Source organism: Rhinoderma darwinii, chromosome 10 (assembly GCF_050947455.1).
Source record: "Rhinoderma darwinii isolate aRhiDar2 chromosome 10, aRhiDar2.hap1, whole genome shotgun sequence".
Taxonomy (NCBI): Eukaryota; Metazoa; Chordata; class Amphibia; order Anura; family Rhinodermatidae; genus Rhinoderma; species Rhinoderma darwinii.
The window spans coordinates 61,955,440-61,978,182 of NC_134696.1; the positions used below are offsets into that span (position 1 = coordinate 61,955,440).

The following is a 22,743-nucleotide window of genomic DNA, read 5'->3' on the forward strand; positions in this document are numbered from 1 at the left end:
ACATTTTTATACCCTCTTATTATGCCCTGATGTAAAATGGCATATCAGTGGAAAATTTCAATATTCACACCATCCGCTGTGCATTAACCCCTTTGCGCACTATGACTTAATAGCACATCATGGTGCGGGGATTGATATATGGAGCGGGCTCACGTGCTGAACCCGCTCCATACGCTGTGGGTGTCAGCTGTGTATTACAGCTGACACTCAGGACTAACGGACAGGAACAGCGATCGTGCGGTTAAAAAAGGCTGTAAAAATAACAATATACTGCAATACATTAGTATTGCAGTATATTGTACCAGCGATCCAATGATCAATGATAAAATGTGTAGAAGAATTAAAATGTGTAGAAGAATTAAAGTTATTAGTAGTGAGAAAGAAATAAGTTTAAAGTTTAAAAAAAAAAACCTTTTCCCATTTTTCTTCTAAAGTAATGTAAAATAAATAAACAAAATTGGTATCACTACGTCTGTAAAAGGCCAAACTATTACAATATACCATTATTTAACTCGCACGGTGAACACCGTAAAAAACGTAAATCATTTAAACCGCCAAAATCGCTGTTTTTTGTCACATTAGCTCTCAAAAAAAAATTAAATACAACTTTTTGATCACTTTTTATGTACGAAAAAATGGTACCAATAAAAACTACAGCTCGTCCCGCAAAAAACTAAGACCTCTCAGAATGTGGTGAAACAAAACAATTTTTATTTTAACAATTCGATTTTTCTTTGTAAAAGTAGTATACCGTATTTTTCAGATTATAAGACGCACCTGACCATAAAACGCACCCAGGTTTTAGACAACGGAGAATAGGAAAAAAATAATTTGTTAAAAATAATTTCTTCTGTTTCACCACATTCTGAGAGCCAAATTTTTTTAATATTTTTTTCATCGATTGAGCGGTGTGTGGGCTTACTTTTTGCGGGACAAGCCGGTAGTTTTATTGGCACCAGTTTTTGGTACATACGATTTTTTTATCCCTTTTTTTAATTTCATATTTTAAGCACTAAGGTGACCAAAAAACTATTTTGATGTTTTAAATTTTTAAACTCACCGTGCGAGTTAAATAATGGTATAATGTAATAGATCGGACTTTTAGGGACACAGCGATACCAAATAATTGTATTTTTTACATGTGCTTGGGGAAAAATGGGAGAAGGTTTTTTTTTTAAATTCTTAATATTTTTTTTTTTTTACACTCCTGAAAATTGATCTAACATTTTTTTTTTTTACACATTTTATTAGTTCCCCTAGGGGACTTGAACCAGCGGCCACTTGGCTACATGTGGAGTTACTGAAACAGTGTTTCTATGCTGTTTCCCTAACTCCCATAGTAGTAAATGGCAGGTACGGAAGCAGCATAGCATGCGAGCTACACTGTTTCCGTAACTACTATTCAGTTCTATGAGAGTTACGGAAACAGCGTAGCTCAGCGAGTTACGCTGTTCCAGTAACTCCACATGTAACCAAGTGGCCGGGAGAGCACAGAAAGCTAGAACAGGGTTTAGAGAGGCCCCGTTCTAGAGATAGGTGCGGGTCCCAGAGGTGGGACCTGCATCTACCTGACATTTATGACATATCCTGTGGATACGTCATAAATGTCCTTCATAGAAAAACCCCTATAAATGCGGCTATTGACCACGGCATTTAACTAGTTAAAGGGGTTTTCCATAAAACACATTTATCCCCTATCCACAGGATAGGGGCTACATGTAAGATCGCTGGGGGTCCGACCGCTGGGACCCCCAGCGATGAGGAGAACAGGGGACCGAAAGTTACCAAGAGCGCTACATGAGAAGCCTGAACTTCCGGGTTCGGTGTCCGGCTTATCTGTTCCGCAGCTCCATAGAGATCAATGGAGAGCTGCTCGCGCATGCGCAGAAGAATCCCATTTATCTCTATGAAGCTGCCGGACACAGAATGCGGAAGTCACAGCTTCTCATGCAGCACTCCTGGTAACCTTCAGTCCCCGTTCCCTTTATCGATCACACATGTATCCCCTATCCTGTGGATAGGGGAATACATGTGTTTTATGGCACAAGCCCTTTAAACTGCTGTTCCTGGTCGTTAGAGCAGCGTGTCAGAAGCTGACACCTGCTGTGTATGGAGCGGGCTCAGTGCGGGAGGCCGCTCCATACATCATCCCCCTCCAGCTCCATGATATGCCGGCACGTCATGGGTCGGGAAGGGGTTAAGTAATGCCAGGTCCCTTGACTGCGGACTATAAGATGCATGGACTTTAGCACAATTTATTCTTGCTAAAAACTGCGTCTTATAGTCCGAAAAATACAGTAATATAAAAAAAAAACTATATAAATTTGGTATCACCGTAATTGTATTGAGACGCAGAATAAAGTTTTTGTTTTTACCGCACGGCGATAGCTGTAAAAACGAAAACCCCAAAAAGGGGAATCAGATTTTTTTTCCTATATCAGCCCGCAGTTTCAGTTTCCCAGTACATTTTATGGCACTTTAAATGGTGTCAATAGAAACTACAGCTCCTCCTGCAAGAAATAAGTCCTCACACCCCTCTATTGATGGAAAAATAAAAAAGTTATGGCTCTAAGAACGTGGGGAGTGAAAAAACGAAAATAAGAAAGCAAAAAATGGATCAATCCAGAAAGGGTTAATTAATTTCTTGTGAAAAAAAAATGTATGACCCCATGTGGGGTATTTCCATACTCGGGAGAAATTGCTTTACAAAAATTGGTTGTTTTTTTCTCCTTTATCCCTTGTGAAAATAAGAAAATTCAACATATTAGTGGAAAAAAATTGTGATATTAATTTTCGCAGCCTAATTCTAATAAATTCTGCAAAAGACCCGTGGGGTCTAAATGCTCACTATACCCCTATAGAAATACCTTGAGGGGTGTTTCCAAAATGGGGTAACTTTGGGGGTTTCCACTGTTTTGGTCCCTCCAGGGCGTTGCAAACGCGACATGGCACCGAAAACCATTCCAGCAAAATCCGTGCTCCAAAATCCAAATGGCGCTCCTTCCGTTCTGAGCCCTGCTGTGGGTCCAATCAGCAGTTTATTACCACATATGGGGTATTGCCGTAATCGGGAGACATTGCTTTACAAATGTTGGGGTGCATTTTCTTCGTTACTCCTTGTAAATATTAAAAATGTCTATGTTTTTTCAGAAAAACAGATTTTCTTTTTTACAGACTAATTCCAATATATTTAGCGAAAAACCTGTGTGGTCAAAATGCAAAGTATACCCCTAGATAAATCCCTTAAGAGGTGTAGTTTCCAAAATGGGGTCACTTTTGGGGTGTTTCCACTGTTTTGGCACCACAAGACCTCTTCAAACCTGACAATGTGCTTAAAATATATTCTAAAAAAAAGGAGGCCCACTAGGTGCTCCTTTGCTTCAGAGGCCTGTGTTTCAGTCCATTAGCGCACTAGGGCCACATGTGGGATATTTCTAGAAACTGCAGAATCTGGGCAATAAAATACTGAGTTGCATTTCTCGGGTAAAACCTTCTGAATTTCGGCAAAAAAAATAACATTTGTAAATTTCACCTCTACTTTGCTTTAATTCCTGTGAAACGCCTAAAGGGTTAAAACACTTTGTGAATGCTGATTTGAATACCTTGAGGGGTGCAGTTTTCAAAATAGGGTGACTTCTGGGGATTTTCTAATATATAAGGCCCTCAAAGCCACTTCAGAACTGAACTGGTCCCTGAAAAAATGGCCTTTTAAAATTTTCTTTAAAATATGAGAAATTGCTGCTAAAGTTCTAAGCCTTGTAACGTCCTAGAAAAATAAAAGGACGTTCAAAAAACGATGCAAACATAAAGTAGACATATGGGAAATGTTAACTAGTAACTATTTTGCCTGGTATTACTATCTGTTTTACAAGCAGATACGCTTAAATTTAGAAAAATGTGTTTTTCAGAAATAAATACCGAAATTATCGACCAAATTTTTTCACTAACATAAAGTACAACATGTCATGAGAAAACAATCTCAGAATCGCTTGGATAGGTAAAAGCATTCTGATGTTATTACCACATAAATTAACACATGTCCGATTTGAAAACATCGGCTGTGTCCTAAAGGCCAAAACAGACTGGGTCCTGAAGGGGTTAATATCTCAGCCCTCCCTTTCTCCTCTACAATTGTATTCCTATGCTCATTTTTAAGAGGACCAATATTATCAGATTTGTTCTTTTTGTCATTAATATATTTGTAAAAATGTTTGTGATTTATTTTAATGTCGTTAGCGATTTGTTTTTCTGTAGATAACTTTGATAACTTGATTTCATTTTTACATTTCCTATTGAGGTCTCTGTCAGTCTGGAATGCCTTTGCTGAGCCCTCAGCCTTCAATGCTTTTTGTTTTTGTCCTACTATAGTCAGTAATTCCCTTTTCATCCATATTTGCTACCAGTCGGTATCATCTTACTACACGATTCCTCTAATATATCTTTAAAAACTCCCCATTTAGCTTCAGTGTCCCTATTTACCATTACATGATCCCAGTCAACATGACTAAGTGTTTCCCTCAGTCGATTGAATTTTTCTTTCCTAAAATTCCAGGTTTGTGTTGCTCTCCTTCGTACAGTTTTATTGAAAATTATATTAAAACTTACCATATTGTGGTCACTATTGCCCAAGTGCTCCCTGAACTCCACATCTGATATTGTGTCTGGTCTATTAGATAACACCAGATCCAGCAGGTTATCCCCTCTGGTTGGTTTATTAACAACTGAGCGAAATAATTGTCTTGAATTGTGTATAAAAACTTCCAGCTTTTAGCACATCCAGCGGCCTCCATGTCCCAATTAATGTCAGGATAGTAAAAATCCCCCATAATAAGGACCCTATTATTATTTGCTGCTTTTTGTATTTGTTGCAGCATTTCATCCTCAGTCTGTTCCGCTACGTTTGGTGGCTTATAACAAACTCCAATTAGCAGTTTACCGTTATTAATCGTTCCATGAATATTTACCCATAAAGACTCCACAATGTTAGTCTCCCCCAATGTTTTCATTCAGGACTGGTCTTAGGCTGGATTTTACAAGCAGACAAACCCCTGCACTTTTTTTATCTTTTCTATCCCTTCTGAATACGGTGTAGACCTTCACATTTATTACCCCGTCATGGTTCTCATCCAGCCAGGTTTCTGTTATGGCCACTACAGCATAATCCTTGTCAAAACGTTCATTTTACTTGCAAGACGTCTTGCATTCGCCAGCTTACCTTTAATCTAACTGACACCTTTAATATTCCTAGGTCTGTATTTATTCCTAGTCACCTCCCTACTCGGCTTGCTATCCCCAGCCCACACTAAATCCCCATTATCCCATTCTGTATCCCACTCCCTATAAATCTATCTAACCCCGCTTGAGTATCCCCTCCCTCCCCCAGATCCCAGTTTAAAAGCTCCTCCAGCCGTCTAACCATTCTTTCCCCCAGCACAGCTGCACCCTCCCGATATAGATGCAGCCCGTCCCTACCATAGAGCCTGTAGCCGACAGAGAAGTCAGTCAGTTCTCCATGAACCCAATCCCTTCCTTCCTGCACCAATTTCTAAGCTACTTATTTAACTCCCTGATCTCCCGCTGTCTTTCTAGTGACGCTAGTGGCATTGGTAGTATTTCTGAAAGCACTACCTTGGAGGTCCTGGACTTCAGCTTCTCTCCTAGTTCCCTAAAATAATTTTTAAGGACCTTCCATCTCCCACTGACTTTGTCATTGGTACCGATGTGTACCATGACCACCGGGTCTTCCCCAGCCCCACCCAGCAATCTGTCTATTCGATACACAATATGCCGAACCCGAGCACCCGGCAGACAACACACTGTTTTGCATTCACGGTCGCGGTAACAGATGACACTATGGCTGGGTTCACACACCCTATTTACGGACGTAATTCGGGCGTTTTAGCCTCGAATTACATCTGAAAATGTGGCTCCAAAGCGTCGGCAAACATCTGCCCATTCATTTGAATGGGTCTTACGATGTTCTGTGCCGACGGTCATTTTTTTTATGCGCCGCTGTCAAAAGACGGCGCGTAAAAAAGACGCCCACGTCAAAGAAGTGCCTGTCACTTCTTGAGACGTAATTGGAGCCGTTTTCCAATGACTCCGTAATGGACGCAGCGAAAAACGCCTGCACATGCCATTACGTCTGAAATTACGGAGCTGTTTTCTCCTGAAAACAGCTCCGTAATTTCAGCCGTAACGGTGGCTGCCGCGTGAACATACCCTATCTGTCCGACTAATAATAGAATCCCCGACCACCAGTATCTGTCTGAACTTTGCTGCACTCCTACTTCCATGCTTCATACAGTCCTTGTCCTGGTTGCTAGGAGCAACGTCCTGCTGTAGTGATGCTGGCCCTGGACTTGCATTCCTAATATCAGCCAAACAGGCATATTTACTAGGTTGTGCCAGTTCAGGACTAGCCTCCCTGGAAATTTTCTCCTACCCCTTCCTCTAAGGGTATGTGCACACACACTAATTACGTCCGTAATTGACGGACGTATTTCGGCTGCAAGTCCCGGACCGAACACAGTGCAAGGAGCCGGGCTCCTAGCATCATAGTTATGTACGATGCTAGAAGTCCCTGCTTCGCTGCAGGACAACTGTCCCGTACTGTAAACATGATTACACTACGGGACAGTTGTCCTGCAGCAAGGCAGGGACTCCTAGCGTCGTACATAAGTATGATGCTAGGAGCCCGGCTCCTTGCACTGTGTTCGGTCCGGGACTTGCGGCCGAAATACGTCCGTCAATTACGGACGTAATTAGTGTGTGTGCACATACCCTAAGAGACCAAGAAGACACACTTCAGCCAGGGCGAGTGGCACCGGAATCCCCAGAATAGATGTCAATTGCAATGTGATCTCTTTCCAAAATGAATATATGAGCATTCCCATGCCATATGCCAGAAGTCAGCCTGCGGTTAAGAACATGTATGACATCTGGTGTGTGGGATTCTCCCCATTTTATGAAGACGTGTTGGAGATAAGTAGCATAGATGTAGAGAATACAGTTGGGTCATGCGGTTGTTAACTGCAGGAGAAACATAAAGTGGGGATGCCAGTGCCTCCTCCCAATCTTCTGAAGAGAGACCGGGAACAAGTGTTTTCCACCTAGTCTCCGATGCTGAGTACATTTCAATCTATTTCCCAAGAGATATGTGTACAAGGCTGATATAATACCTCTGGATCCCTGAGAAATAAAAATTCAAAGTAAAGGATAATCAGATATGGGGCAGGATACATTCGGAAACTGGCTCCAAAGAAGGTGTCTCAATTGCAGATAAAAACTAACTTTTAATGAAAAAACATGATAGAAACCATATGTGCAGGTACTGTAAACGTACTGTTTACGTACTGTAAACATGATTACACTACGGGACAGTTGTCCTGCAGCAAGGCAGGGACTCCTAGCGTCGTACATAAGTATGATGCTAGGAGCCCGGCTCCTTGCACTGTGTTCGGTCCGGGACTTGCGGCCGAAATACGTCCGTCAATTACGGACGTAATTAGTGTGTGTGCACATACCCTAACTGTTACCCAGCTACTAATCTCCGGATCCTGAGCTTGCCCCCCTCCACCCACCTCCATCTCACTGACCCCTGCTAGTGTTTTCTTAGTGAGCTCTAAACTCCTCTCCAGGTTTGCAATGCTCCTAAGGGCAAGTTCACACACAGTTTTTTTTACACGTTTTTTTGACGCGGGAAACGCGCCAAAAAACTGCCGAAAATGCCTTCCATTGATTTCAATAGGAGGCGGAAAAACCGTCTTGCAGGAAAAAGAGGCGACATGCCCTATCTTCTGGTGTTTACGTCTCTGACCTCCCATTGACATCAATGGGAGGCAGAGAAAGCTTATTTCACTGCGTTTTTTGCCCGCGGCGCTGAAACAGCGTGGCAAACAGCGTGCAGGCAGATCAAAGTTTTCGCGTCGGCACTTCAGAAGAACTTTCCTCGCAATGTGCGGGGATCTACTGAAGCCCGTGCTGTTGCTAACAGCCTCGGGCTTCAGGGCAACGATACAGAAGTATTGCAGTGTATTATAAAAGTGATCAAAAGATCGCACAGTAAAGTCCCCTAGTGGGACTGAAAAGAGTTAAATAAAGTTTTAAATTAAAAAAAATTAAAAACCCACGTTTTCCCCTTACAAAATACTTTATTATGGAAAAAAGTATGCATATTTGGTATCACCGCGTCCGTAATGAACCCAACTATAAAACGGTTACATTATCTAACCCGCACGGTGAACACCGTAGAAAATAAAATAGAAAACAACGCCGGAATTGCTGTTTTCTCTTCATTCTACCTTCAAAATTTTTTTATAAACAGTGATCCAACAGTCGCAACTACTCCAAAATGGTACGAATAAAAACTGGTGGTCCCACAAAAACAAAGCCCTCAAGCTGCATCGGTCAAAAAATAAAAAAGTTATGGCTCTTAAAATATGGCGACCCAAAAAAAATAATTTTGAAAAAAAAACCTTAGGAAAACCTAAAAAAAAAATATGAAATTTGGTATCGTCGCAATCATAACGACCTGCTGAATAAAGTTATTATGTTATTTATGCCACACGGTAAATGGCGTAAAATTAAGGCGCAAAAAAATTGGCGAAATTTCCGGTTTTTTCCCAGTACCCCACTAAAAAAGTTAAGAAAAAGGTAATCAATAAATTATTTGTACCCTAAAATTATGCTATTACAAAATACAACTTGTCCCGCAAAAAAAAAGTCCTTATACAGCTAAGTCGACAGAAAAATAAAAGGTTATAGCTCTTTTAATGCGACGATGGAAAAACCTGAAAAAATTGCTCGGTCATTAAGGTTTAAAATACCTTTGGTGTTAAGGGGTTAAACTTTAAAGGGGTATTCCAGTTACAACAAGTTAACCCCTATCTGTAGGGTAAGGGGTAACTTGCTGATCAGTGGGTGTCCGACAGCTGGGACCCCCATCGCTCATGCGCAGTTCCGCTCCATTCATTCCCTATGGGAGCGCCTGAGATAATCAATAAAGTCGACTTCGCTATTGATTCCATCGTTAAAACGGAAACCTGCCGGAATGGTGACGAACGGAAACCATTAGCAATGTTTCCGTCACCATTGATACCAATAGTGACGGAAACGGAAGCTGTGGTTTCAGTTTGACTTTGCGTTGCGGGGTTCACCCGACGGAAACCTCAGACGGAACCCCGGAACGGAAAGCGAACGGTGATGTGAACAGGCCCTTAGAATGAGTCTAAGACACGCCCACTGTTCTTGGATTGGCCACAGCTGCTCTGGCCAATCCATTAACAGTGGGCGTGTCTTACAGACTAAGGCCTCATGCACACGAACGTATTTTTTCCCTCCCGTAAATACTGGCGTAAATACGGGTCCTTGGTCACACGTATTCGACCCGTATTGCACCAGTATTTACGGACCCGTGCCCGTAAATACGGGTCCGGTGTCACCAGTATTCCACCTGTATCTACGGGCACGTTTTCTCTGCAAAATTGCACTGCAGTAATCAGCAGCCCTTCTCTCTATGGCTGGGTTCACACGACCACATTAACGTCCGTAATGGACGGACGTATTTCGGCCGGAAGTCCCGGACCGAACTCAGTGCAGGGAGCCGGGCTCCTAGCATCATAGTTTTGTACGATGCTAGGAGTCCCCGCTTCACTGCAGGACAACTGTCCCGTACTGTAATCATGTTTTCAGTACGGGACAGTAGTTCCACGGAGAGGCAGGGACTCCTAGCATCGTACATAACTATGATGCTAGGAGCCCGGCTCCCTGCACTGAGTTTGGTCCGGGACTTCCGGCCGAAATACGTCCGTCCATTATGGACGTTAATGTGGTCGTGTGAACCCAGCCTATCAGTGCAGGATAGAGAGAAGCCCTTTCCGTAGTAAAAGCAAAAGAAATTCATACTTACCCGGCTGTTGTCTTGGTGACGCGTCCCTCTTTTGACCTCCCTGGATGACGCGGCAGTCCATGAGACCGCTGCAGCCTGTGATTGGCTGCAGCGGTCACATGGGCTGAAACTTCATCCCACGAGGCCAGACTGGAGGAAGAAGCAGGGAGTTCTGGGTAAGTATGAACGTCTTTTTTTTTTTTTTACCGGTTGATCTATATTGTGATCGGTAGTTTCTGTCCAGGGTGCTGAGTTACTGCCGATCGTTTAACTCTTTCAGCACCCTGGACTGTGACTATTTACTGACGTCGCCTAACAACGCTCCCGTAATTACGGGTGCACACACGTAGTCACCTGTAATTACGGGAGCCCCATAGACTTCTATGGGCTGCCCGTGCCGTAATTACGGCCTGAAATAGGACATGTTCTATATTTTTCAACAGCCCGGGCACCTTCCCGTAAGCATATGGGGAGGTACACGTGGCCAATAGAAGTCCATGGGCCCGTAAAAACGTGCCGTAATTACGGCCCATAATTACGGGAGTTTTTACGTTCGTGTGCATGGGGCCTAAGGAGTGTTGGGGACCCCCCTCCCTGCACTGTGAGTGACCTGACCATATGCAGAGTTGATGCTGCCCTAGCCACCTATAACTCCCGAAGTCACGGGAACAGCGTAGCTTGCTGATTTTGTGGCGCCAGCATTTGACCCATGAAAGGTAAGTATAATAATTCAAAAAGTAGAAGAAATTGAGGCACTCGCCGAATTTCTTTACTTGGGATCTCCTAGCTTCAAGGTATGTCGCTTAGAAAAGTACAGCTTACATGAGGAGTTGCTAATACATAATTACCTACCCTCCCAAAATAGGTGTCACGCCCCAAAAGAACAGGCAAGTTGCCCACAAAAGAATCCCAGCTGCCCCATATTTTTTTTAATAAAATGTACTAATTTATTAGAAAACATTTGTAATTGACATTCAAAATTGTGTTTGCTTTTCAATATACAGCTTCTATGCATTCACTACACGTAGAAGCTACAGCTCAGTGCTGTCAGCGCTTACTGTGTCCCTCTGATGTCTTCTATAACTCTCTATTCTTGATCATATCTATATGATAGGTAATAGTTATAGGAACACAGACAGCCGAGTTGTCAGCGCAGTTTACTGGCGGATATGACTGATAGCGCCGAGATGCCGCTTCTATGTAAAGTGAAGGGATAGAAGCTGCACACTTCTGTCATAAACACGAGACAATCGGGCCATTTTTTCTTTTTCATCCCTTGGATGATACCAACTAAACCACACTTACTGCCTGCAAAGCCCGAGTGACGCTGAATCCACCGGAACAACTATTTTTTACAACTGACGAGAAGCCAGAAAACTTCTCCCCGCCCCCTGCCAGTACAGCAGTACGTTGGCGCCATCTTTGACAATGGCATACTGCTGGCAATAGAGCACGTTCATGTCCGCCATCTTGTTTTCAAAGTGAGGCTGATACCAACTTCCGGTTTGAACCGTTTCCGCGATCGTTACCGATTTGAAAATATAAATATACGTATATACGGAGATATTTCTGCTACCTCCAGTAAAGCGACTGTGGCTTCCAGGAATATGGAGACGCTCGATGAAAATGATGAGACGGCAAATATGGAGGATGTTCTTTCTTCCTCAAACAGTGAAGCTAAGCACAGCTGTTTGCTCCATCAGGTACAGCACTCCGATACTGCAGTTCCCAACTCCTGTCATACGACACAGGTTTAGGGTTGTGGTAGTTTTTTTTAGATACTTGGTTAAAGGCAAGAAAAAATAATTGTATATGTTTGTATAAACCTGCAGGGTGAATACACTAATGGAAATTAGTAAATGTTTTATAATACATAATTAGAGTTGATGTAAGGCCAGGGTGCCTGATCTGAGTTGCACCATGCTATTTATTTTCTACTGTTGGACGGACTGTAGCCTATGTAAGGGCCTGTTCACATCTGTGTTAAGGGCAGATTTTGTCCAAAATACTGGAAACCATAGCGCAGCATGACGGAAACCTGACGCAACTGTCAAAGTCAATGGGTTCTGTCGGGCACCGATGGTGTACTTCATACAGCGGAACCAGTGCTTCCAGTAGTTTTGTTGCTCCGCTCCTCTGACAGAGTGGAACAATGGAAACACAGACGCAGATGTGAACAGGCCCTAAATGTCATTGTTTACGCCTCATAAAACTTACGTTGAACCTGAGCTCTTGGTGACCACGTTGGTTATGGGCTTAATTTATCAAAAACCGTTGAATGAAAAAAAAAAAATAAATTTGTCTTGTTTTCTACAGCAACCAATCGCTGACGTAGCCCGCGACACAGATGTGGACAGAACCTAAGACCGTTTTGACAAATGAGCCCCTATGTCCAGATCTGTGCATCCCTTTGGCCATAATATGATGTGCACGACTTCAGATGACATACTGTTAGGCTATGTTCACACTGCGGTTCACGGTTTTGTTCAGAGAGTCCGTCAAGTTTTCCGTCCCATTTGAGAGCAAGAATAGCAGAGCGTCTTACAGCACTATTATTGCCATCAAAACAGAAATCTTGTTGGAAACCTTGACAGACCCCATTAAAAGGAAGTGGGGTGCGCCATTTATATCTGTCGTACCATGCAGGGCTCCAGACTTAAAAAATTACCCAAATGAATAAATTTAAAAATGTAGGAGCCAAATACATTTCAATTTATAGTCCCCAAATAAATATATAATTAAGGTTATAAATACTTTACTGGAGAGAATTTATTAGGACTGGCCTTTCATACAACAGTCTTAAAATAAACTGTTGTCTTGAAAAGCGCCAAATTCCTCGCCTCTTAATAAATCTGGTTCATCTTTGGCTGTTTGTACACCAGAAATTCACATATATGCCTTCTGTGACCAGGTGTAGATTTTCGCTGATGTCGTAAATTATAGTAAATGTGTCGGCCCAAAGGTGGCCCACCACCTCCCATATAACCCTATTTGAAAAGTTGTGAGAGAAGTAAAAAATGTCGCAAATGACATGCATCAAAATTTGTGACTTTTCAATGCCACAAAATTGGTGCGAAGTCTTTGATCATTTCTTCCCACTGTGTACAATAGGCCTAATTCATCAAAACTTTCTATCAGTAAAACTGGTCTTGTTTCCCATAGCAACCAATTAGAGCACAGCTTTCATTTATTAAACTGCTGTGGAAAAATGAATGCTGGACTGTGATTGGTTGCTATGGACAAGTGTTTTTTCTTTTAGCCTGCTGAGGTTCCTACACAGGGTAAACATCGCAGCAGATCCGCAACAGAATTTTGTGCGTAAATTTCACAGCATTTACAGTAGCGGTAAAGTAAATGAGATCTTGATTGAGATGTCTATTGATGCGGCGTACACTGAAGGGAGATGATGCGTTTTTTGGCCCATAGTCTTCAATGGGAAACAGAAACTCCACACTAAAATGCGCAAGTTAATTTTTGTTGCAGTTTGTACAGCGTTTACGCAGCGGAATGACGTTAAATGCTGGGAATTCGCAGGTGTACAGAAATTAAGTTTTATTTAAAACAATTCTCATGGAACAAATAGGAGGAAAAGAAAATGTCTCCATTATAGCTGTACAAGTGAAACCAGCAGAGCAGCCCCAGCCTAAGGACCAATGTAAGCTGGTATGAAAGGATGGGCATCAATGTTCCCCGTCTAATTTGGCATGTGAGTACTGTGGCTTCCTATCTGTAGCCTTATGTGATTGTAAACTATGTTGTTGGCTATCATTATTTAAAATTTTGAAAACTTTGTTGTTTTTTTAGGTGAAGTCACATCCCGTTATCACGGCAGAGGGGTACAGTGCCCGGGATAAGAGGCTGGTGCGTGGCTTCAGGTTTGCTGATTTTTGTATCCTGATTGGGATGCCACTGAGTCTGACCAACTCCAGACTGGCGAGTGTGTGTTCTGCTTGTTTGTCCATTTTTTTTTTTTTTCCTCAGATATATTACCCCTTCAGGCCCGTACAGATTCATTGCTGGGACCCCTCACTAGATCAGCTCCCCAGCCGCCAGATCTGAGCCCCCCCCCCCCCTCCCCCCTAAAATTGTCTTTAAAAAAAGCAAATCCTTTGTGCTCCCGTGTCTTCTCTTGTCTGCAGGGGTCTGCCATGGATCCCGTCCGGCCGTCCCATCAGGCCAAGTCTGTACTGAGCCGTATAGAAGGTGCTGACGCTGGCCAGCCTCATGACGACGTATGCGACGCACCACACAATGTCCATGTTGTATGCGGCGCTGTACAGGCCGTCTAATGTGGCACCCTGAGGGGATCCAGGCCAGGTCCCCTGCTAGCCAACTTCCCCTCCAGGCTGGCCGCGGTTGCAATCCGTATGACCACAATTGTTATGCGCTTGTACCCTTTGGGGTATGTTCACACAGTTTTTGTCAAGCAGAAAAAATCTGCCTCCAATCTTCCTCTAGGAATTTGGAGGCGACTTTTAAAATGCAGGCGGTTTTTGAGGTGTATATTTTTTTTATTTTTTTTTCGTTGGGAAATTATTAATCTGTAAAATTCACTGGCGTTTTTTGATGCCAATTCTGACTTAAAAAATGCATCTAAGTCTACGTAAATCTACCCTTACAGATTATGTATGTAATTGTGCGTCCGTGATAGCATTGTTTTTTGCACAATGAACGTGGTATGATAGATGGAGGTGATGAGAGTTTATTCCCTGGGACATCTACACTGGTTGCTGGCTGGGATCTGAAGGCCAAATTGTGATATACCGGCCATGATTGGACATTATTTTATTTGAGCCCGCGACTGTATTTTTAATCCATCCATAAATGCGGATCCATAGTCATTTATAGTCATCCGTGAATCATCCGCATATACGGAAGGGTGTCGTGTCCGTAAATACGGTCTGTAGTGCACCCGTACTTACGGATCCACAAAAAAAAGGGAGGAATCTTGGGTAATCCCCTGGCATCGCATAGCAACGCTTCTGTAATTACGGATGCACATCCGTAGCCGTCCGTAAATACGGAAGCACCCATAGACTTCTATGGCGAGTCTGTGTCGGAATTGCGGACAAAAAAAAGGACATCTATCATTTTCTACGGCACGGACACCCATCCGTAAAAATATGGAAAGGTGTCCGTAGCCCATAGAAATGAATGGGTCCGTAATTGCAGTCCGAAATTACGGATGAAAAATACTGTCGTGTGCATGGGGCCTAAAACCGTATAATTTGAAACTGTATGCCATCTATTATGTGCCTTTATTTTTAAGTGTGTGTCTGGAAGAAGCAGTCATGTCACTGTCCATCTATAAGTAATTATTAAATTTGTGGAATCTCTCAGTGGGGGTGGTAGTCACAGAAATGTTTGCTATAGTGCACTCTAATCTCATCTCCCCCCCCCCCCCGGTCCAAAGTCGTTGTGCTGAGTGACGTTTCTGGGCTCTCTACGACTGCTAGTGGCATTTCCGAAAAAATCCTTTCCTAGCCAGTCCCAATGTTGTATTTTATGGGCCTGCGTATAAGCTAGTGATGTTACAGTTCCATATTTGAGTCGTCGTCCTAGAGATTCATTGCCATTTAAAAAGAAGCAGTACTGGTACATAGCCTCAGAACGTGGTTTTTTTTTTTTTTTGTTTTTTTTCTTTAAAATGCTTTCCTAGCGTTTTTTTTGTGAAGAACTGTGGCTGATGTTTTATTGTTTGATTTTTAGGGCCTGTTCACATCAGTGTTGGCGTTGGGTTCCGTCTGAGGTTTTCGTCGGGTGAACCCTGCAACGGAAAGTCAAACTGAAACCACAGCTTCCGTTTGTCACCATTGATATCAATGGTGACGGAAACATTGCTAATGGTCGACTGCGTTATTGATTCCGTCGTTAAAACGGAAACCTGCCGGAATGGTGACGAACGGAAAACATTAGCAATGTTTCCGTCACCATTGATCGCAATGGTGACTGAAATGGAAGCTGTGGTTTCATTTTGACTTTCCGTTGCGGGGTTCACCCGAAGGAAACACCGGGATGTGAACAGGCCCTTATATGTTTAGAACGGGACCTGAAGAATCAGTGAAGGTCTCTGCAGGATCGATTCCTGAAGGAGAAGAGTTGCTCTTCTCCGACGCGGCAGCGGTACACCTATTACAAGGATCTGCAGTTCCTCCTGACTAGTCGGGAGCTCCGGGAGTAAGTATCTTTTTATGTTAATATATACGCACATAAGATCTCTTACAACTATCACACCATGTAGTTTTGTTGGAAATACCTGCAAGACATGTAATGTGTTTTGTTTTTTTTGCCTCTTTGCACATCCCGTTTTGTCATTCTGGTGTATATTGAACTTTTGTGTACTACAGAAATGGAGCTGACCTAACAAAGTGTAAAGTACTATATAGGCGTACAGTGGAATGCGTCATATAAACCGATTCCCCCAGTTTGTTTGTTTCCAATTTTTCCAATACATAAAGTGACATTCTGGGATCAAACTTGAAGTTACTAAATTATGCCCTTTCAGATACCGCTACAATTCATCTGGTAACGTACCATCTTGGCCAATTGAGCTCTCCCATATGAGGAACTGTAGATTAGAGAGAGTGATCCACCAGCATCCATGGACCCACCTGAGGAACATCAAGCAGGGCCTTCAACAGCGGGGGCAACCAACGCTTGCTAATCCAGAAGATGTGCATTTCCTGAAGCTTCAGGCACGGCACCGCCCCAATGGGGAACGGAAAGAACCCTCAAGACTATGGACAGAGAAATGTATGTGGAGGCTCTTGTCCATTATTTGGAGGGTGGACCACTGGGACCACCTCAGCGTTGCCGTGGGACAAACAATAGTCATGTGTCCTAGTTGTCTTTCTGGTCATGAATCTTTTAGCTTCCGCCAAGTCACAAGCCGAGACGGAGGAAGAGATTGCCAATATCCGAAGGCATGCCAGCAGCCCTCGGGCTGGATCGTCTAATCCCTCACCAGACAAAAGTCCCCAGTATTCCCAATACTATGCAACACCCAGTCTTCTCATTCTTATTATGATCACTAATTCCTCTCTTCTTTACCTTCTACTTTATCTTTTTTTTTTTTATCTTCATTCTCATTCTTGGGCTTCCTTCATATCTGCATTGTAGCATCCGTTTTAGCGGATCCGTTGAAATAAAAAAACAAACAGGCTGACTGATGCAGACTGAATGCAACGTAAGGTAAAATGTTTGTTTTTGACGGATCATTTTACCGGATTCGTCAAAAAAACGACTATCTTTCCGTTTGTCATCAGTTACACTCCGTTTTTAACGGATCTGTTTTTTTCTTTGCATCTTTCTTGCTTTCATTTAACGTAATGCATAACTGATACAAACGGATGGCATATCTGTTTGTATCCGTCATCCATTGAGTTCAATGTTGGAAACCTGACGGAAAGGAGCTTTCCTTTTTTTTGTCACTAATGACGGAAACAATAGCGCAGCAGACTACAGTATTTCTTCTGTCAAAAAAACCTGAAACCTGACGGAATGGAGCCTAACTGAGCACAACTGATGCAAAAATAAAACCCATTGTAATCAATGGGTTTTTTGAGGGAAACCTTAACTTCCGTTCTTGTGGTCCTCTGACGGATACGTTGGAGCGGAAGCCACAACGCAGATGTGAATGCAGCCTTACTATGCCCCAGTCTCCTTACCTGCTCCCCTAACCACCACCACCTACACCGCCACCACTTCCACCACTACCATCTCTTCTGCCACATCTTAATCTGCCCAATCTCCCCTTTATTTTTGGAGTTGGGGGGGGGGGGGGGTGTTTGGATTGCAGGGCTGTGTGCCTTTCTATTTTTTTTTTGTGGGTGCGAAATTAAAACATTGGGTGGTTTTAAAAATTAAAACAAAAAAACACTAACCTATTGTGTCTGTCGTTTTTAAGCTTTTGTCTTCAAATTAACTCTTTGAAGTAAAAATTAACTAAGTAGTACCTACCTTTGACCAAATAAACTAGTTTGTGGAAGGCATTTTAGTAATACTACTTGATCTAGTTTTGAAGGGTCAGAGTTGGGGCTTGTCCACACGTAACAGAATTGCTGCGTATTTTCCGACCGGCATTGCGGACGGAAAATACGCAGCGGAAACAGTAGCCGTAAAGTGGTTGAGATTTCACACGCTGCTTAAAATTTCTGTCCAGAAATTCACCTGCGGTGCACAATTTTCTTTCCGCAACATGTCAATTCCTGCTGTGAAAAATAGACTGAATTGCTGCATTTTTTAGAGGAGATGTCACCATCCCCCAGCATTGACAAAAATGGCGCAAAATCCGCACTATTTTCTGCAGCAAAAAACGCAGGAAATGGTGCGGTTTTTCCGCTGCGGATTGTCCTCTAGTTTCAACGGAAATGCTGCAGAAATTTTCCGCAGCAATTCCGTTACGTGTGGACAAGCCCTAAACCATTGCTTGGTTGGACACATAGGGTGCACTAGTAAAAGCAAACTTCACTGTTGGTGAACCCAGTGTGAGGTTGTGAAAGGCAGAGAAAGCTATAGTCAAGCATTTATTAAATTATGGATGCTTGATCAAAAGTTTTCTGTTGGCAAGGTAGCCGTGCCTACGGTGGAGAATCAGACCGGGTAGTGTTCTATATTTGGCATGGGCATTTACCAACAATTTGCAGACCTGTAGACCTTTGATGGGCAAAAGTTTAGAAGAACAAAACAAATTTGGAACACCATTAAATGTTAAATATAATCATCAAACACATGTTTGTTTCTTCAAAGGTTTGACATTAAAGTTAAAGTAATGACAAACTTGACACATTTTATTTAATTAACAAATTGTAAAAAAGTAAAACATCCTTTTTTTTATTTTAGTTTTGGTAAAAAAAAAACAACAAATTTCTACAAAACATAAGGTTGAAAAATAATTGAAGTTCAGAACATATTGTACAAAACGTCTCCGCCAATATCCTTCTTGACCAACTTCAACACAGGGTAACAAGGAAGACAATCTATGTTTTCAAGGCCGCACATCACCAATATAGAAATATTGCCAGAGCATAGCACCTTCAGGACTTATAAAATAGTCAGCAAAGTTATCTCGTGCGCACACACCCCAAAAATATTGGTAATGGCCAGGACTCCAGTTAATGACTGTGTCAAAAGCTGGGTGCAGTGTCTCTCCACATCTACCTTGGGATTGTAGTCCCGAGCGTATTTGTGGGGTACACAGCAGGCCTTAATCACAGCATCAACTGTGGTTGGATGAACATGGTTAAGACCTTCCACTGACTAACCGTGGTTCTGAAGGTACACTCCACAACTCTGTGCCTGGCACAGTTAAATATCCTTTTTCGGGCATTTAGTCCCCCTTGAGGGTATGGGCACAGCAGGATCGACAGAGGGAAAGCCTCATCTGATACCATCATAAAGGGGACTAGATACATGGTTCCCGGAGGAGATCTTTGGGCCGAGCGCATTCCGCAACGTAATAAAAATAACATGGGGGGGGGGGGGTGGAGGAGGAGAAGAGAGATCAGGAGGGATATTTAAAGGAGCCATCTTATACCGATGTGCATCTACATGCACCAATTATGGCAAAAAATGGTTGGAATGAAGTTGTTGGTTTTTTTAAAAAAAATTAAATGTATATCTGAGATGAAGTTCTTTACAGGATGGCTCATATAATTGAATCTCTCCTAAGTGCAGTAAGGCAATATAACAAGACTAAGTTAGTGTGTGTCGGCTATATTCAAGTCATAGAGTTGAGTTCTATTAGTCTGCCATCCTTTCCATATTTGAACAAATGGAGTTGTGTGTTCTGAGTTCCCAATACGAGCGTATCTCTAACCTAGCAATTTGATCAACTTTATGTAACCAATGTGAAATTGACGGGGAGTCTGTCAACTTCTATCTGACTGGGATCAGTAGACGAGCTGCAGCTAATAGTATGAGTATCAGTTTTACTGATTTTCTAGGTACATATCTGGGATTAGAGCAAGGAGAGCTATCTTTGGGGCCACAGGGAGTTTTATATTACATATTATGTTAATTTGTTTAAAAACTTGTTGCCAAAAAGTCAGGTGCTCTGAACATTCCCACCAAATGTGTGTAAGAAAAAAAAATGTGCCTATGTTGTCATATCTCCAGCAAGTATCCGAAGTAGAGCTATACCAGCAAGTATCCGAGGTAGAGCTATACATCTGTTTCAATCTGACAGGGGTTAAGTACCATCTATATGCATTCTCTTGTATTTTGATACGAGATGTGGATTTAGGAGCTCTCAACATCCTTGATATGTCTGTGGTGGAGTATGCAAGGTTCAAATCTGTTTCCCAGCACGTTTTCTGTACCTATTGTGACAATCTGTTTACTAAGTTTTGATAACAATTTCTTAGGCGCTTCAGTCTGTGTCCAAATTTCCTCGAACCATGAAAGAGTTCTGTGATGTCCAAGAGAGAGAGCTTCATGTATGTTTGCAATTGAAACTGTTGGAAGGTATTACGCTTTTGGTAATCCAGTATATCGCTAGTCTGCGCAATAGATGGTAAAGCTCCATCTTGATCTAGAATCACCAAAGGATTGATTGTATTATGTCTAATAGATATAGGTAGTGTTTGATATCCTGGGTCTAGGACTGGTATGCAGTCTTGTAATTGGGTTAGTGGTGATGGGTGTGATGAACACATTGTTCTAATATGTGGGTGTCTCTTATCTTTAGTGTGGCTTGTGACAAAGTGCTTAATCCCAATATAGGGGAGTTATTTTTCGGGTTATCTAAATTAGTTGGTGTAGAGGCCTCTGTGCTGTTTGCTCTTCAATGGTCATCCAGTGCTTATACAGTGTGTTTTTGTTAACCAATCTACGATCCTAGTTCGGTGTACTGCTTTGTAGCCTTTGGATAGTAGGGAGAATCCAATTCCTGCTTTATCAGGTGGTAACTGGAGAATTTTTTTACGAGATTCTGGGCCTAGAACCATCCCAAATGTAATCTGAGCAAATCTTCCTATAATGGTGAAAAACGTTATTTGGAAGTGGTATAGGGAGAGTTTGTAATAGGTATCAGTGAGAAATCAGTGAGTTCAACCTGTTACTTGAACCTATCTATGATCGAAAGGCCAGAGACCGAGACTTTAAAATTGTGGGTATGGTAGTCCACAATTTTTTTTTATAGTTCAAAAAGTATAATTGTTTTGGGTTAGGGGTTATATTTATACCCAAAAAAGTGATAGATTCCATTGGCCGTGAGAAAGGGAATTTCTCTTTTAATAGTTCTATTTGTGCATTCGGTATTGAATTATTTAAAGCTTGAGATGTTGTCATGTTTATTTTAAAGTTAGATACATATCCAAAGCTATTTAAAATGTGTTGGAGGGTAGTAAATGTAGTTTTTGGGTTCGAGAGTATGAGTAGGAGGTCAACCGCGAATGCAGCTATTTTGTATTCCTGTCATCCACATTTCAACCACTGGATTGACTTATACTGTCGTATTGTTTATAGGAGGGTCTCCATTACTAATCTAAACCGCAGCGGAGAAAGTGGACACCCCTGACGAGTGCCATCATTGATTTCGGGATGGTATCATTAACTTTTATGTAAGCACTAGGTGATGAATACATTGATAAAATCGCTGTGATCAATTTTGTTGGAAATTGGAATTTCTTTAACACGCTAGTTATGAAAGGCCATGCTACTCTTCCAAACACCTTGCCGGCATCTGTGCAGAGTAGGACAAGAGGGTATTTAAATTTTTGGGCGTACGCAATGAAGTTGAGTACTTCTTTTGCATTGTCCGTTCCTTCTCTTCCTGGCACAAAACCTGTCTGGTCCGGATGTATTAGATATGGTAGTGTGGGTTTTCTCATTGTTGCTAGTATCTTGGCGTATGACTTTAGCTCACGGATATAGGTCGATAATTAGCACAGTTGGTTGGGTGTTTTTACCTGGTTTATTTGTAAGCGTGATATGCGCTTCTAATGTCTGAGAGAAGGGGGAGCCCTCTAATGCGGAATTAAATGTTTTTAGGATATGTGGTGCTAGGATCTTTGTAAAACATTAATAGTAGTAGAAAGGTAATCCATCGGGACCCGTGGCTTTCCTTTTAGAAGTAGATTTTCGTGCTGCTGTGAGTTAGTCTATTGTGATTGGATCACAAATATGTGAAGCATGATTTTGAGATATGAGTGGGAGGTCAATACCTTTCATGAAATTCTATGAGGCAGAGGCCTTTCTTTTAAGGGAATCAATAGTGTATGTCTTTTTAATATTACATAGTTCTGTATAGTAAGTGCGAAACATCTCTGCGATCTGTTCTGTCTCGGAGACCTCCACGCCATATCTGTTTTTTGGTCGACATTATCCTTTTGTTTTAAGTTTTCTATGTTTTGATCCTGGCCAGCATAAATTTGGTAGGCTTATTATCGTTTTGTTAGCACCTATAATACCTTTCGGGCACTGGTATCTCCGCAAGACCTAATGCAAACGACAGTAAACCTATATATGTCTCAAACACACAATTTGTGTATCAAAATCATTCTAGACACAAATTTGTCCAAAAATATATACTTTATTACTCCATAATTATAGTCCCCCCCCCCCCCCCCCCCCAAAAAAAACAACCAAACAAATATACATATAAAAATTAAAAAGCCTACTTAAAAATATTCCTCTAAGGCCATCAACTATGTGCCAGCATAACCGTAATGATTATTACGATTGTATAATGTGCAACAGGCTTGCAATAGTGCAGGGAGAGCGTACAATCAACCTCCATCCCAAATCCCCAAGTAAAGCCCAAAGCTTTCACAGTGATATGCCTATGGTAGTGTATATATAAAATCACAGGAGGCATAATATGATCAAGATATTTTAATTACCTGTGTCTGCCA

General features: G+C 42.0%; 2 protein-coding genes across 7 annotated transcripts in view; one reads left to right on the forward strand and one right to left on the reverse strand.

The window, feature by feature from the left end:
- The window catches only part of LOC142662093 (sulfotransferase 2B1-like), an 86,920-nt gene extending 74,717 nt beyond the window's left edge, over positions 1-12,203 (reverse strand). For 2 of the 4 annotated variants that reach the window (XM_075839990.1, XM_075839987.1), the window contains exon 1: positions 11,195-11,356. Coding sequence is in view for 1 of the 4 variants with exons in the window: in XM_075839986.1 (XP_075696101.1) it covers positions 2,868-2,962 (95 nt within the window). In the remaining 3 variants the exon portion in view is untranslated. Of the gene's footprint in view, positions 1-2,867; positions 2,986-11,194; positions 11,357-12,106 lie in introns of those variants that run through there. The other 2 variants (XM_075839988.1, XM_075839986.1) reach the window with 2 other exon arrangements.
- The window catches only part of LOC142662092 (uncharacterized), a 53,134-nt gene continuing 41,730 nt past the window's right edge, over positions 11,340-22,743 (forward strand). For 2 of the 3 annotated variants that reach the window (XM_075839982.1, XM_075839984.1), the window contains exon 1: positions 11,340-11,592. In XM_075839982.1, coding sequence (XP_075696097.1) covers positions 11,497-11,592 — 96 coding nt within the window. In that variant the 5' untranslated portion in view covers positions 11,340-11,496. Of the gene's footprint in view, positions 11,593-13,136; positions 13,596-13,693; positions 13,751-22,743 lie in introns of those variants that run through there. The other variant, XM_075839983.1, reaches the window with a different exon arrangement.